General features: G+C 36.7%; 1 protein-coding gene across 6 annotated transcripts in view; it reads left to right on the top strand.

Annotated features, from left to right (window-relative positions):
* FRYL (FRY like transcription coactivator) overlaps positions 1-17,090 on the top strand; it is a 276,010-nt gene that overhangs the window by 199,258 nt on the left and 59,662 nt on the right. For all 6 annotated transcript variants that reach the window (XM_063663636.1, XM_063663634.1, XM_054486860.1 and 3 more), the window contains 9 exons: positions 1,121-1,178; positions 3,440-3,531; positions 6,951-7,123; positions 8,677-8,837; positions 9,326-9,436; positions 10,266-10,420; positions 11,385-11,484; positions 12,735-12,903; positions 16,670-16,929. In XM_063663636.1, the coding sequence (XP_063519706.1) occupies positions 1,121-1,178; positions 3,440-3,531; positions 6,951-7,123; positions 8,677-8,837; positions 9,326-9,436; positions 10,266-10,420; positions 11,385-11,484; positions 12,735-12,903; positions 16,670-16,929 (1,279 nt within the window). The remainder of the gene's footprint in view (positions 1-1,120; positions 1,179-3,439; positions 3,532-6,950; positions 7,124-8,676; positions 8,838-9,325; positions 9,437-10,265; positions 10,421-11,384; positions 11,485-12,734; positions 12,904-16,669; positions 16,930-17,090) is intronic.

Below are 17,090 nucleotides of genomic sequence, written 5' to 3'. Positions count from 1 at the left end.
AAGATTTTATGACAGATAAAGACACTGTCTGCTAATTGAAAAAAATAGGATGTAAAAGTGATCTCAACTTAAAATAATTAAATTCTCATAATTAGAAACAATTCAGAGGCACTTTTAAATGTCAGCAGTTTTCGATACATGATTAAATTGTGGATGATTTTTTTCTTCTTGTGTTTTTTCAGATTTTCCCAGTCTTAAAATAGGCACATTTTCAATTTAAAATCAAAATATAAATAAAGAGAAATTTATAATTTTTACAAAGTTCATACCCTTTGACCCATTAATTTAATTTGTAAAATTAATCATATGGGGATAGAAATGGAAACAGTGAAAAATGTACAAAGTTGTTCACAGAGGCAATATTTTTAGTAAGAGAAAATTAGATAAAATAAAATGATGCTTTAATAAATGAAAATGTCTAGGAAAATTATGGTACCCCACCCTGTGTTCGAATATCATGAATTAATTATTGGCATATAAAATTAACTATGTTAGTGTAAGAAAAGAAAAATAGGCCGGGCGCGGTGACTCACACCTGTAATCCCAGCACTTTGGGAGGCTGAGGCAGGCAAATTGCCTGAGGTCGGGAGTTTGAGACCAGCCTGACCAACGTGGAGAAACCCCGTTTCTACTAAAAATACAAAAAATTAGCCAGGCATAGTGGTGCATGCCTGTAATCCCAACTACTCAGGAGGCTGAGGCAGGAGAATCACTTGAATCCGGGAGGCGTAAGTTGCAGTGAGCCAAGATCACACCATTGCACTCCAGCCTGGGCAACAAGAGCGAAACTCCATTTCAAAAAATAAAAAAGGATACCATTTTATATAAAACAGTTTCAACTAAGTAAAACATATGTGGATTGCAAACTGATTGAATAAAAATATTGGTAGTATTCCCTCTATTAATTAAAATAAGGGGCCTATACCATTTTTTTTCTGGTTTCCAAATAGTCTATAATATAATGTGTTATTTTACAAACCAAATAAAACAATAGACATTGTGTTTAAAACAGTAGGATTCGAATTAACACTTGTCAGTTTGCATCATGTTTTTACATATTTACATGTGTCAGATTATATCTGTGTAGCTATTAATAGAATATGTACCATTTTTCTTCCAGGGAACTAATAGAGGAATTACATCCCATAATTAAAGAAGCACTCGAAAGAAGGCCAGAGGTGAGCTGTGTTCTGCAGCCTTGTATTAGTGAACATTCATTTTTCTGCCATATTTACATGTTATATCAAAAGTTAGAAATTACGAAGACTGTCTAGTGTATTCTTCTTTTTAAGATGCAGACACTTCCCCTCCCCCCAGAAGATCTTATGCAGAAACCCATTATGTAAAACGGATGAAAAATTGCTTTAACTTAAGTGAGGGCAGAAAATAGGGTCTAGATTGGAGTTGGCAGACTTTTTCTGCAAAGAACCAGATGGTAAATATTTTCGGCTTTACAGGCCATACTGTCTCTACTCAGCGCTGCCTTTGTAGCATGAAAGTGTTCGTAGACTGCATAAAAAAAGGAGTGTGGCTGTTTGCCAGTAAAACAGTAAAAAATTTGCAGTGACAGGTAGCAGTGGGCCAGATTTGGCCCATGGGCTGTAGTTTCACAAGACTGAGCATAGATTCCCAAATCTATAGGTTCTGAGCAACTTTCAGAAACTATAGGTCCAGTGGGACAGATGGTTATGAAAACCTTAATTCTAACAATTTATTACGCACTCAAATAAAATCATAGAGAAGGGATTCTAAGAACTACAGAGAAGAAAGCCTGGGACTCTGGTTGCAGGGTAAGGAAGGCATTATAGATGAAGTGCTGATATTTGAGATGATTTTGAAGCACATTCCCCAGTGGACAAACAAGGGAAAAGTATTCTAGGCAAAGAACAGCATTTGCAAACTTTACAAAGAATTTTGAAATTGCAAGTTTTTCTGTATAATTATATTATGGGGGAAGTGATTGAATATTAGGCTGGATAGCAAGATGAGAAATATCTCATGAAAAACTACTAGCTTTAGCTTTAACCAGTAGACCAGTAGTTCCTATGCCTGTGGCATCTGAGAATTACCTGGGGAGCTTGCTAAAAATTTTAGACTCCTGAGCCTATTGAATGAGAATCCCTGGAATAGGGTCCAGAAGTCTGTTTTGTAAAGCATCTTAGATAAGTCTGCTGTAGAACATTGTTTGGGAATCAGTGCTGTTAATGTTGGGGATGCCCTGAGGAATTTAAGCAGGAGAGGGAGATGGTGATAATCCCTGCAGTTTAGGGACTTTGAAACATCATCTGCAATTCCTCACTCTCCTTTAATTCAGCACTGTAGGGTCATGATAGTATTCCTATTTTGTCATTGATTTGATTTTTGTTTCAGAATGATCAGTTTGGTTACAGTGCTGGATGACTTGTTAGAGAAATGTGAGATTGAAACAAAATGAAATAGCAGTATTTATTCTTCTGAATTTCAGAAGGAATGCTATTAAACACATGCAGTGATGTGCCTTGAATGTGAGTTATAGTTGAAGAGCTTTAGACTCACACTGTTTCTGTGAAGACAAAATGAAAACAGGCCAACCAAACTGCAAAAACCAGTTGCAGAAATCTTCAAAGACTGATAAGAAATCATCCTGTTTCAAATGAATTGCTGTCAACTTTAGAAAGAGCCGAGAGAAAAGTAAATGTAATTGATTAGTCATTAGTAAATTATCATGCACCTGGAAGGCAGAAAAATTGGGTCATGGACAAGAAAGTGAAAGACTAGTAAATATGGTTTTAATTTCTCTGTAATATGAAAATTACATCACAAATGAAATAATGAGCTATAGTAGAAGGTGATATAGGTGATCGATATCTCTTACATGACTTTCTGCTAGAAGCAGAATCAAGTTGAAATGTTACAGCTATTATTCTAGGCATTATTCTAGTTCTTTGGACCTAGTAATACAAACATATTTATTCATATCATAATGAGTAAAGGAGTTTTTCTTGTATTTGTTTATATTTTTTGTGCCAAACTTAATTGTTGTGTAGAAAACTGTGGCATGAGCAAAATCTTAAGTCCTTTTTAGGATTGTTTTCCCTATACTTCTGTCATATTTTTGGGAGGGTATTAGGGATTCCTTATTATTCCATGATAACAGTTTACTAATTGCTTCAATTCCAAAACTGTCTGATTAGCAAATAACCTAAAAATGTAGTATTTACTTCCCCTGACACACAGAGGTTGTCACCATGTAAGATGTCATGTGACCTTATTTGACTCATTCATTTCAAACTGTTCACCCATACCTCTTTGAGGCAGTAGCTACCAGAGTACCCACAGTCTACGTTGTACAAGCAAAATAACTTCAATGAGCCCAGAACCTCTCTCTGAGACAGTCACATTATTCTTTCCAAGTTACACCAGCAGGATTTTAATTAATATGTTTGTATCTTTGGAATAGAATATGAAACGGCGCAGGCGTCGAGACATTTTACGAGTACAACTGGTACGAATATTTGAACTGCTGGCAGATGCTGGTGTCATTAGTCACAGGTCAGTATTGGATTCAGATTGTTAAAACTTTGGAATGATCCTAGAGAACGTAATCTCTTTTCACTCATGAAATGTATAAAAACAGAAAAGCACCATTGCAACAAGAAAACCTGTATGTATCACTATGAAAATTATTTAACAAATAAATATGCATTCGATACACTGACCGGTAGCTAAAAATGTATTGAAAAATCTACCACCAGAATTGGATTGCTTCTGGCAAAAAATGGATATAATGTTCCTATGATTTTGATATTTGTTGGAACCTAGTTATCTTGGCAAGTGGACAGTGGTAGCTTTTTCTTCACAGATTTTCCTGTTTCTTACCTCATTTTAAAGATGTTTTTCTTCTGAGCTTGAAAAAATAATTGTTCACAGGCTAAACATTGTAAGGCTTACAAATTTATTCAAATGAACTTGTTATCTATCCTGCCAGGGAAAATTATGAAATCTACAAATATAATTCATAACTGTTTTCCACCATTCACAGATAAAACCATGAAACCTGGAGATATTGCCACAGTAAAGGCATCTTCACACTAAGCCCAGCCCCTTGAGGAAAATTCCATCAGCTGAATGTTGAAAAATAACTATTTCCTTAGGAGGATAATGGTGTTACCTGACCATTGAAGGAGAAAAATAATAGGTCTGACCATATCCAAAAAGGTCACTGAAAAGATATCTTAAGGAAAAAAAAAAAAAAATGGACCAGGTGCAGTGGCTCATGCCTGTAATTCCAGCATTTTGGGAGGCTGAGATGGGTGGAACACTTGAGCCCAGGGGTTGGAGACCAGCCTAGGCAACATAGCAACATGGCAAAATCCCATCTCTAAAAACGCAAACAATCAGCCAGGAATAGTGGCAGACACCAATAGTTCCAGATACCTGGAAGACTGAGGTGGAAGGATCACCTGAGCCCAGGACATTGAGGTTGCAGTGAGCCTTGACCATGCCACTGCACTGCAGCCTGGGAAAAGAGCGAGACTCTGTCTTGAAACAAAAAGGAAAAAAAGAAGTATTAATAATCCATCAAGTGTAGTAACTATGATAACTGCACAGCATTATTCCTTTAGCAGTTCCCGATTATTTATTTTACCTAACACCTTTCATATGTAGCATTGAATGCTTTTGACAAATACTTTCAAAATAGATTTTTAATCAGAGTATTTAAACCATTGATTTACTTTTCTTTCTTAATAAAAAGCAAATAAAAAAAAGAAATATTGGCCGATGCAGTGGCTCACACCTGTAATCCCAGCACTTTGGGAGGCCGAGGAGGGCGGATCACCTGAGGTCAGGAGTTCAAGACTATCCTGGCCAACATGGCGAAACCCCGTCTCTACCAAAAACACAAAAATTAGCTGGGCTTGGTGATGCGTGCCTGTAGTCTCAGCTACTCGGGAGGCTGAGGCAGGAGAATCGCTCAAACCCAGGAGGTGGAGGTTGCTGTGAGCTAAGATAGTGCCGTTGCACTCCAGCCTGGATGAGAAGAGCGAAACTCCATCTCAAAAAAAAAAAAGAAAGAAAGAAATACTATTCTCTTTTCTTTCCTCCACAAAAAATAAGAGTTAAAGTTAGGAAAAGTAAAATTGAAACTTGCGGGCTTGATGCAAAAAATTAACACCTGATACACATCTGAATCTTTTTTGGTTGCTTTAATTGTAGCATTAGTAGAAGAATCTTTGAATGGTTCTATTTTGGGGACTGCAAAATGTTGCTCTATTTAAAATTACCAAAAACTATATGACTATTAAGCAATAATGATTTTTGAACCCAGTTGTGTATTTTGTTTTCAAGTATTTTTAAAAGAGTTATTAATAGAAAGCTGTTGCTATTCTGGATTTTTAAATTTCCATGGCTAAGGAAAAAAATGAATTCTGAATGCCAAGAAGACAGGGAGCTTTGTTTTGTTCACCTAGTGGATTTCATGTGCCTGACACATAGGAGATAATGAATATTTGTTAGATTAATGAAGATTTTATTCTGTTACAGGTTGTAGTCCACTAAATCAGTTTCCTATCCACTATTAGGTCATGATCCAGAGCTTGAAAAACACTCATTTAAGGAATAAAGGAAAAAATCTGAAAAACACTTATTTAAGGAATAAAGGTCATACATTGATTCATTCAATACATATTTATTTGTTGTAGACTGATCTGGTTAATATACTGTAGTATCATTGCAACTCCTAACTCTTGTTTTCATGGGTTTAGGGTATTTATTCCGAAGTTACTTATAACTAGTTAAAAAAAAAATTACCTTTAAAATAATATATATTAGAAGTACTTTTCAAACATAATAAGAAAAAGCTGACCTAAATAAATGCATATGTAATAGCTAATCATTTATATAGCTGTTATTGTTTACTAGGCCTTTTCGTATATAGCAGTTCATTTACATCCTTACTAAAACACTCTGAGGTAGATACTGGATATATGCTTAATGATTGGTGAAACAAGACAGGAATCCAGGACTTCTGACCCTAACCAAATACTCCCCTATCAGTCAGTCAGTGGTTTCCAGGTGCAGACATAGATCCCTTACCTCAAAGAAAACCTCATTGCAGATACATCTTTCTTCCTTGAGACAGGCTCTTGCTCTGTCACCAAGAGGGGAATGCAGTGACTAGATCACAGGTCTCCCAGGCTCAAACAATCCTCCCACTTTAGCCTCCCGAGTAGCTGGGACTACAGGCGTGCACCACCATGCCTGGCAAATTTTTGTATTTTTTGTAGAGACGGGGTTTCACCATGTTGCACAGTCTGGTGTCAATCTCTTGGACTCAGTGATCCACCCACCTTGGCTTCCCAAAGTGCTGGCATTACAGGTGTGAGCCACCGCGCCCAGCGCATTGCAGATATTCTTAAAGGCAATTTCATAGGTATAGAAAGAGGTTTTGAAACCCAGTATTCTACCCTATTCTTACAAGAATTCTCTTAGATTTTTGCATCCCTGATAATACTTATTCCAGAATCTTACTAAGAATAAGTGACTAATAGATATTTGATTATGCTAAAGGCACAATACGAATAGACATGGCGGCTATGAATAAATAGAACTAGTCTTTCCTCTTTCTACTTTTCTAAACTGATCCTCCCCTTTTCGTATGCCTCCTGTCTCTTTATTTAGAAATCTGTGTGTTTCACAGAGAGGAAACAACATTTAGCACTGAGTTGATTTAAGTTAGATATGGAGTTGAATAATATAAATTGCAGTAGTAGTTCCTAGATTAAGAAGCACCATCTATTTTCATATAAAGTAAGCAAAATCCTATTCATTTAATTTGCATATGTTAAGTTGCATGCTGCCATGAGCATGCAAAATTAACATGTATTATTCTGATTTTGAGTATTAAGAATTTTTTATTTAACTTATAAAGTCCCATTTGCTTCATCTTTTGTTTTCTTCAATATTTTCAGTGCAAGTGGTGGCCTTGATAATGAAACACATTTTCTCAACAACACTTTATTGGAGTATGTAGATTTAACTAGACAACTCCTGGAAGCAGAAAATGAAAAAGACTCTGACACACTGAAGGATATACGATGCCATTTTAGTGCCTTAGTGGCGAATATTATTCAGAATGTTCCAGGTATTATTTTCAGTTTCTTAAAGCATTATTGAGTATTAAGGAACCGTCATATTTTTTCTTTCCTTGAGGTTTAATAATCTAAGTTGATAAAGTAACGTATGAACATACTGGAAAAATATGTCAGCATAACCTGGATGACTGGAGTTTGTTTTCCCTTTGAATTATTGTCACTGATTAGAAATAAAAAAGCAACCCAGCATAAAATTTCAATAATAATCAGGATACTGACAAAAAAACCTGGAGAAATCAATAGAATAAGCTCTTTAGATAGCCTTGTTTTAGATGCAATGAGCAGAGTGCAGTGTTTCATGATAATTGAGAATAAAATTAAGAAGATACTTTTGAATAATGGGAAAAGAGTATAGGCTGTAAATACAAAATGTAACAAGGATACCGTGTTACTGATTTACCAGATATGTTCCAATTATTGAGTAGGTTCTATATTGACAGATACTGGTTTAGATACTAGGAAGATTAATATACACAATTACATTTTTAAAAGTTAAATTATTTACAACTGTAAGAAGTAATGTGACTAGCCTTTGGCATACAGTATAAATGTTTCTTTTTCTCTTTGAAAAATTAAAGTCACATTGTTACTTTGAATAGTATATACAGACAGTGGATGCCTAAAGAACATGGGTTGTATTTTATAACAGGGTCATTAAGCACTTAATTACATATGTCAGTTTCAACTGTAGGAGCCTTGTTTTCATCTTTGAAAGGAAAATGACACTGTCAAAGGAAGAGAGCATATTTTTTTTGAAATTTTCTGATCTGAAGCTCACTAATATAAAGATGTGGTTTAGTCTATTACTAAACTTTTTTACAACTTCCACATTGGTTTATTGTGATACTGCTGAGTTTCTTCAAGAAAGATAGATATAGAGAAATTATATAGTAGAATTTCAAAATAGGGGAAAAAAAATCCTTGGAGATCATTTAAACCAGTGGTTTTCAAACTTTGCTGTTTCTCAAAGCCCTGAGGTTCCCTGGTGCCATCAGCAGAAAGCAGCAGAATGTGTTTGGACACTAGGCCTGAACTCCCCTTTTATCTGTTTTATATATTGAGATTACATGTAAGCTTCCTTTAGCAGGAAAAGGCAGCTTTCCTGCTGAAAAAAAAAATACAAAGTTTGAAAACACGTATCTCGTCCAAAGCCCTTACTTACCAGTGAACCAAGATACAGAGGTGTGTCTGTGTTAAAATCTTGGCCAATCTCACCATATAGCCAGTGATAGCCCAGGGAGAAATAGACTCCTGGCCCCACCTCTGTGCCAGCCTTAATGTGCCATTGAGCCTGCCATGGAATTTCTGCTTGCAGAGATGCTCTATGTCATGTAATGCTGGGACAGAGTGACACAGACTGCAACTTTGTTTCTGTGATTTGCATATATATAAATGATCCCTGCTATTGTGGAGGTTTTTGATAGTTTAAGATGAAAACTTCTACTTTCTTTTTTACACTATTACACATTCAATAACATGTTGGTATAAAAGTTAAAGCAAAAAGAAATGGAAATAAATGTTTTCTATCTTTTTTTATTCACAGTGCACCAGAGAAGAAGTATTTTTCCTCAACAGAGCCTTCGTCACAGTCTATTTATGCTGTTCAGTCACTGGGCAGGTCCTTTTAGCATCATGTTTACGCCCTTGGACAGATACAGTGATAGAAATATGCAAATTAATAGACATCAATACTGTGCATTAAAGGTATTTACTTAGAAACCTGATTTCTTTTTTCTTAAGAGCAGAGTTAAATATTTTTATGTCTCTCAGTCACTAGTACTAAAGAGGATCTGAGAGTATTAAAATATGTTTTTCTGCCATATTCAAAACTTATACCATAAGTTGTATTTAAATACATAAAATACAATGAAAAACAGTTCCAGAATCTACTCAAATTTGATCATCATTATCTTAAAGAACTTAGGATTACTTGAAAGAAATGCCTTTTTTTTTCCTTACTTAATTACTTTTTCTTGGTCTTTTTATCTTCCCTTCCAGTACTGTTCAAACTCCATGTCTAATTTGGTATCATATTTACTTACTCATAATAAATTTCTCAGTTTTAAAAAATAATTTCTAAAGAAAAAGATTAAAGTATTGTGACTAGATAAGTATTTTGCCTCTTCTCATTAAGCAACCAAAATTTAACCTCTTAAATTTGTTAAATGTAATTCTAATATTATTATTTGAAGGCTATGTCTGCTGTACTATGTTGTGGCCCTGTTGCAGATAATGTAGGACTTTCATCAGATGGCTATTTGTACAAATGGTTGGATAACATTTTGGATTCTCTGGACAAAAAGGTAATTATGACAATTTCCTTAGAGGTTCATAATAAGTTGTCATTGTATTATTTGCAGTTAATGTATGTTGCACTAAAAACAAGTCTTTTTAAAAAATAAGATAGGTTAGGATCATATGCAAAAAGCATATTATACAAAGTTAAATAGGATCCCATAATGTAAAAACGTTCCAATTCTTACGTATCATTAATTTGAATAATTTTCATTTCCCTTTTAATATTATAGGAGTAATACAGTGGTATGTGTCTCTCAACAGGGTTCTAAGTCAATAAATAAAATACCAGCATAGAACATATTGAGCTGCATGGGAAAAATACGTTATCTGCTATGTTTCCTTTCGTTTTTTTAACCACTTTCCATTTACTCATTCTTCCTTGCCCTCCACACTCTGCTTCCTCAGCCTCATATTGTGCATATACAGACTTCACAATTTAAAATAGGACTCACACTTTTCCCTCAGAACAATTTTTCTATTGGGTTATCAAAAGCAAGAATAAAGCTCGATAAAAATAATTGGAGAGGTTAATGACTTATTTTTCTGAAAGCACTTAATCACTATTCATATTCATTAACTGCCTTCAGGGCTCTGTTGGAAGACAGAATCATACTAGAGAGGCTCGCGTAAAAAGCGAGAGGCCAAATTCAATTCATCTGTGTGGTTTTTACTGCTGGCTGAATAAAATGAGAGGGAGGTGAACAAAAGGAGATGGAATTTTTCTATTAATTACAATGAATATATGCATTATATTACTTTAGTAAGAACTGTAGGGAAATAGACAAAAAATATATAACGTTCTCTCTCTTGGGCAATTTCGCAACCTTTACCTAGGTTCACCAGCTGGGCTGTGAAGCAGTTACGTTGTTACTGGAGCTGAACCCTGATCAGAGCAACCTGATGTACTGGGCTGTGGACCGCTGCTACACGGGCTCCGGGAGGGTGGCGGCCGGCTGCTTTAAAGCCATTGCTAATGTTTTCCAGAACAGGTACTTTAGATACAGGTTTTTTGTTTTGTTTTGTTCTGTTTTGTTTTCTTAAAGAAAAGTTTTTCTTTTGAATTCAAAAATAGGAAGACACCAGTTTAGTTGTCCTTCAGTATCTGTGGGGGATTGGTTCCAGGACCCCTCTCAGATCCCAAAATCCATGGATGCTCTAGCCTTCTATATAAAATGCTGTAGTATTTGTATTTACTCTATGCAAATCCTCCTGTATACTTCTTTTTTTTTTTTAGACATGGTCTCGCTGTCACCCAGGCTAGAGTGCGGTGGCATGATCATAGTTCACTGTAACCTCAAACTCCTAGGCTCAAGTGATCCTCCCACCTCAACCTCCCGAGTAGCCAGGACTGTAGGCTCCCACTACCATGCCTGGCTAATTTTTAAATTCTTTGTAGAGACGAGGTCTCACTACATATGTTGCTCAGGATGGTCTTGAACTCCTGTCCTCTCACCTTGGCTTCCCAAAGTGCTGGGATTTCAGGCATGACCTGCCGCGCTTGGCCTTTCCCACATATTTTTGATCCACAGAGGGTTGACTGTATTTTCTTTTCTTAAGCTCAAATGCAGCCGTGTCTAACCCTTTGAATGTGAGGACTTTTTTGCTTATCTGTGATGGTGGATATTACAAAAATTATGCATGGATTTTTTTTTTCTTAGTTTATCAGCTGTTTTTAGTGTATTTTATGTGTGGCACAAGACAATTCTTCTTCTTCCGATGTGGCCCAGGGAAGCCAAAAGATTGAACACATGTGCTCTAATGGAATTTAACCAAAATAAGGACAATTATCACCATGCATCTGTTGTTGTACCTATTGCCTTGAAAAAACCAAGTCCCCTCATAGGCTTAGAAGATAGGTGCCTATAAGCCTTGCCCTTTGCATATCATATTTATTAAATGGTGCAAAAGCCTCTAAACATTGTTATTTACTTAATATGTAAAATTTATTCCTAGGGATTATCAGTGTGACACAGTGATGCTTCTAAATCTGATACTGTTTAAAGCAGCTGATTCTTCTAGAAGTATCTATGAAGTTGCTATGCAACTTTTACAGGTTCGTAAACATGTGAATTTCAATATTTCTTTACTCAGGATTTAATGAAGCCCAGTAATTTAGTCTTGCTATTAAAGCATACTGATAATAGTATTTAGCTTTATTTATAGTAAAGAAGTTATGGTATCAAAGCCTAATTATTATTAGAAATATAAGACAAAGATAATATAGATATTTAAATGTATAAATAATTCAAACTATTCCTAAGTGTATTGTAGAAGGATTATTTATGATAATGTGTGTGTATGTGTATGAAAGTACTTATAAATATGTGTCCATGTAAGTATTTCTGTTCAGCAGATGAGAACAATGTGTGTCCAAATTTTTTTGGAGAGCCATGTGAAAAATAATTAGCTCTTTTTATCATATTCTCATGTAAATTTTCTTTATTAGGTTGAGGAGAAATAACTTAGAAAGTTAACTTACCAAACACGGATATATTATTAGTATACAATACTTAACTAATTCATAATAGGGCAAGATTCCTCCATCTTAACCAAGGGCTAAGAATAAGATTCAAGTAGATGCTTTTTCCAAAGGCTCTGAAGTGGTTCTGATGCCAGTAGATCCATCTTAGGAATTACACCCTAATGCCTTTGTTAATTAAGAGGAAAGTTCAGCAGTACAGCTTTTAAATAGTGTAATGTCAAAAGGTTCTCCTTGACGGGTTTTTTTTTTCACTTGTACATATATTGTACTACCATATTTTTGTGCAAGAAAAGTGGTAAATCTTTTTCAAGTAATTGTATATTAAGTTGCTGGAGTTATTTTCAGACTGTGTTACTAACCTGGATCATTGGCATTAAATATGAGGAATGTAAATTCTGTTAATGAGAAAGGGTTTTTGTTTGTTTTGTTTCATTTTGTTTTTGAGATAGGGTCTCACTCTGTCACCCAGGCTAGAGTACAGTGGCACAGTCATGGCTCACTGCAGCCTCTACCTCCTGAGCTCAAGTGATCTTCCAACCTCAGCCTCCCGAGTAGCTGGGACCACAGGCACACACCACCACATCTGGCTAATTTTTTAATTTTTTTGTAGAGATGAGGTCCTGCTATGTTGGCTAGGCTAGTCTCGAACTCCCGGCCTCAAGTGATCCTCCCACCTCTGCCTTCCAAAGTATTGAGATTACAGGCATAAGCCACTCCACTCAGCTGGGGAGAAGAGTTTTTTTAAAAATTATAAAATTATAGTTAAACTTTAGAGAACCCGTAAAATCTTAACCTAAGTTGATGGAATCACATTCCTATAGATTCTGGAACCGAAGATGTTTCGCTATGCTCACAAATTGGAGGTTCAGAGAACAGATGGAGTACTCAGCCAGCTGTCTCCTCTACCACATCTCTATTCTGTTTCATATTATCAGTTGTCCGAGGAACTAGCAAGGGCGTATCCTGAGCTAACTCTCGCCATATTCTCAGGTATGATCGATGAACTGGTTAGTAGTTTCTCTTTGTCAATCATTTCTTCAAAAACAATTTTTAGAAAATTATAAATTTATTAAATTACAGGTTAAATCAAAACCAGACATGTCTTTACATAGGAAATATTTTTTTCTTCAATAAGAACTCTTAATTCTGATCAGTCACAATATTTAGGTTTTTCTATCAACGGCGTCCCTATAGGGTTTTATACCTGACCTTCCCTTCGCTCCCTACTCCATCAAAAAGAAAAAAATGCAAGAGGGAGGACTTTTCATATGTGACTTAAAAGTATTTCTTAGTAGACATAGAACTTCTTGAATACATTGTATTTTGTGTATTGGCATATGTTTAATAATAAAAATAGGCAGGGATAAAGTTATAGGCAGTTTTCCATGAGTGAAACACCTAACCATAGGAACAGGTGGTACAGTGCCTCAAGCAAAACTCTTTCTAGTCTCCCACATGTTGCTTGTCGCCTACATCAAGATCTTGTTCCAGTCTAAGTACTGGCCATGCTCCAACACTGGGATCTGGGAGATTGGGAGAGTTCTGCTGTGGGTCCTTTCTTTCATTTGGGCTTAAGAGATAGTGGACTTAGCTGGCTTGGGATCTTTGCACAGCACCTATTTTAGCAATAGAAATAGTTTATTTCCCACCCTAATTGACCTGAGGGGGAGAAAAAAGCAATAACAACAACTTAAATTCTCATAACATTTAGTTCTTGAAAGCAGTTGACCTGTTTGGTTTGCCCTGGTAGTTGGTAGCAATGCTCCTTCCTTTTTCCCAACCCTCGCATCCCTGACAGCCCTTCCAAGATGGATATGAGTGGTCATCAACACAAAATAGCAGCCACTGTGAACACAGATTTTGTGGCTGCTGAGCTGCTGCTCGAGGCTTTTGCACAGAAAGCAGAGGAGTCCAGCTGGGTCTCAAGAGATCATGTAACTGTTTAGAATGTCATGTCATCGCCTAGGATGTCTGCTGGTACAGGTGTCGACCGTGCCCACACCTCCACCACCTTGTCGTTCTTCCTTCAGTTCTCTCTTCAGGCACTCTTGTCCTTAGCATCAGCTAATTTTAACTCCTTTGCCTAAGATAGTTCATTCTAAACCAAAACATAGCCTCTCAACCTGACAAATTCCATAGCTAACCTACATTTTCACTTTCACTGTTTCTAAGGCAAGACAAACACAATATTCATTCAGAATTTTACTGCACAGATACAGATATCAGCATAAACTTTGCCACTTAAAAATTTGAGGGCCCTGATCCTTTCTTTCTCCAGATTCAATGCAGTGGTCTTTAAATGTTGTCAGCTCTGAGGCCCTTCCCATTCTTGTTCCTCACATCCTTTCCCTCCTTCACACCTGTTCCTAACCCCTTCCTCACCCCTGTGCCTTGCCTCGAGTATATACACTCACTATTCCATATTCTCAGTCCTCCTGCATGCCTTAGATCTTCACAGATGGTCTTCACACTCCACTAGTGTCTGTTTCCTTTCTGTGGCCTCACCAGGTACCTTCCAAGTGCTCAGTCTAGTCACTGGCTAATAGTCTTCAGTCTGTTTGCTACTTTCCACAGCAATTGGTGTTAGCCATCTTATGTTTCTTTAAGCTCTGACCTCACTTAATTTCCAAAAACATAATATTTCCTGCTTTTTCTTCTACCATTGAGTATTCCTTTTCTGTCTCTTTTGGTAGATTCTTGCCTTCCGTCCCTTTTTTTCTTTTTTTTATTTTTGAGACAGAGTCTCTCTCTCTCCCTCTCCCCCATCCCCCCTCCCTCTCCCCATCCCCCCTCCCCCTCCCTCTCTCCCTCTCTCCCTCTCTCCCTCCCTCCCTCCCTCTTCCTCCCTTCCCCCCACAAAGCCATCGTCTTCCCTCAACCTCCCCAGTAGCTGGGACTACAGGTGTGCGGCACCACACCTGGCTTTTTTTTTATTTTTTATTTTTTTTTTGAAAGAGGGGATCTGGCTGTTACCCAGTCTGGTCTCCAACTCCTGGCCCAAGGGATCCTCCCACCCTAGCCTCTCAAAATACTAGGATTACAGGCGTGAGCCACCGCACCCAGCCCCATATCTTAAGTGTTAGTGTTACAAGGGTATCATCTCAGGCCCCCACCTCCTATCATCTCATTTCCCTCCAGGAAGTCAAACCACACCATGACCCCTGTACCCACAGACAGACTCTTCCTTCCATAGTCAGGATCTCTTCATTCAACTACTTTCTGAGCTCCATGTCTTTTATTTTATACCAGAGGTAATAAAATTGCTGTCTTGATAGAATCTTTGTAGAAGGTGAAAGTTGAGCATAATTGCATGCCAGGACTGAGCACTTCATTGGCATTATATTGGATTTGCACAATAACTTCATGAGGCAACTAGTTTTGTTACTTTCTTTTTACAGAATAAGAAATCAAGGATCAGAGGTTGATAGGTTAGCCCTAGGTCAGGCTATCTATATGTGGTAGAGCTGCAGGATTCAAACCCAGGGTTGTGCAATTCCAGGGCCAAGTTCTAAAACACTTCTCTTAATGAGTAAGTAAGTACAGGGTCTAGCATGGAAAGAGAGGAGCAAAGGAGAAAGAAGATTTTTGTTTATGGTGATTTATGGAAATTAAACAATGTAAAAAAGGCTCACGGGCTTTGGAATTGTCCTTGTGGTTTGAATGTTGGCCATTTGGTAATTGTTCAGCAAATTACTCTGACTCCACCCACCTCACAGGTTTGTCATGAGCATTAAAGGATCTGAACATAAAAGTAACAGGCACATCATAGGCATCTCCCCTATATAGAACCAAAATTTGTGAGGTTCTTAATGGGTCAATTTAAAATTAATCTGTGTATAAAGGTGTTCTTTTATCTTTTAATTACATGTTTTTGTTCATTGTGATAAAAAAGCATAAAGTTTGCCATCTTAATCATTTTCAAGTATACAGTTCAGTTCCAGAATTGTTTAGTGTATTCACATTGTTGTGAAATAGACCTCTAGAACTTTTTCATCCTGCAGAACTGAAAGTCTATACCCACTAAACAACAATCCTCCTTTTCCCTCTGCCCCCAAGCTCTGGTAATCAGAATTCTACTTTGTGTTTCTATGGATTTGACTACTTTAGGTACTCCGTATATGTGGAATCATACAGTATTTTTGTTTGTGACTGGCTTATTTCAGGTAACATAATGTCATCAAGCTTCAGCCCTGTTGTGGCATATGACAGGATTTCTTTCCTTTTTTCCCTTTTTTAAGGGTGCATAATATTCCACTATATGTATATACATTTGGTTTATTCATTCATCTGTCAGTGGACATTTAGGTTGCCTCCACCTACCTCTTGGCAATTGTGAATTGTGCTGTTATGAACATGGATGTACAAATATTTGTTTGAGTTTCTGCTTTCAATTCTTTTGAATGTATACTCAGAAGTGGGGTTGCTGGATCATATGATAGTTCTATTTTTATTTTTTTGAGGAACCATCATACTGTTTCCCAGAAAGTATGCACCATTTTACAATGCCAGCAACAGTGCACAAACATTTATTTTAACTGCCAAAAGTATTTTGTATAAAATGTATGTGATTTATGTTAGCTGTTAATTTTATGATGTTATTGAGGTGAAATTTACTAAAGGGAAAAACAATACTCATAACTGTTAAGTGTAATGAGTAAAATGAATAAAATTTGGCTTCTGAAATCTGTTGGAATTAATTACAGGTCAGAGGAAGCTGAAATTACATCAGTTATCTTTGACTTGTTTTCAATTTCAGAGATAAGCCAGAGAATCCAGACAGCTCACCCTGCTGGGCGGCAGGTGATGCTGCACTACCTGCTACCATGGATGAACAACATCGAGCTGGTGGACTTAAAACCTCTCCCCACCGCAAGGCGACATGATGAAGATGAAGATGATTCCTTAAAAGACCGAGAACTTATGGTGACTAGTAGGCGCTGGTTACGGGGAGAAGGATGGGGATCTCCACAAGCCACTGCAATGGTTTTGAACAATCTGATGTATATGACAGCAAAGGTAAAATGAGTTTTGTATTTATAATTGCTGCACAGAATTATTGAGTGAGTAGATGTGGTTAGAAACAGATGAAGAGGTTCCATAATCCTGTGATAACCAAACAAATTTCTTTCTTTAAAAAAGACTCATTAGATATGAATTTTTTTTACTAAAACCATATA

Source organism: Pongo pygmaeus, chromosome 3 (assembly GCF_028885625.2).
Source record: "Pongo pygmaeus isolate AG05252 chromosome 3, NHGRI_mPonPyg2-v2.0_pri, whole genome shotgun sequence".
NCBI classification, from domain to species: Eukaryota; Metazoa; Chordata; class Mammalia; order Primates; family Hominidae; genus Pongo; species Pongo pygmaeus.
This window is presented reverse-complemented; position numbering and strand designations above follow the sequence as displayed.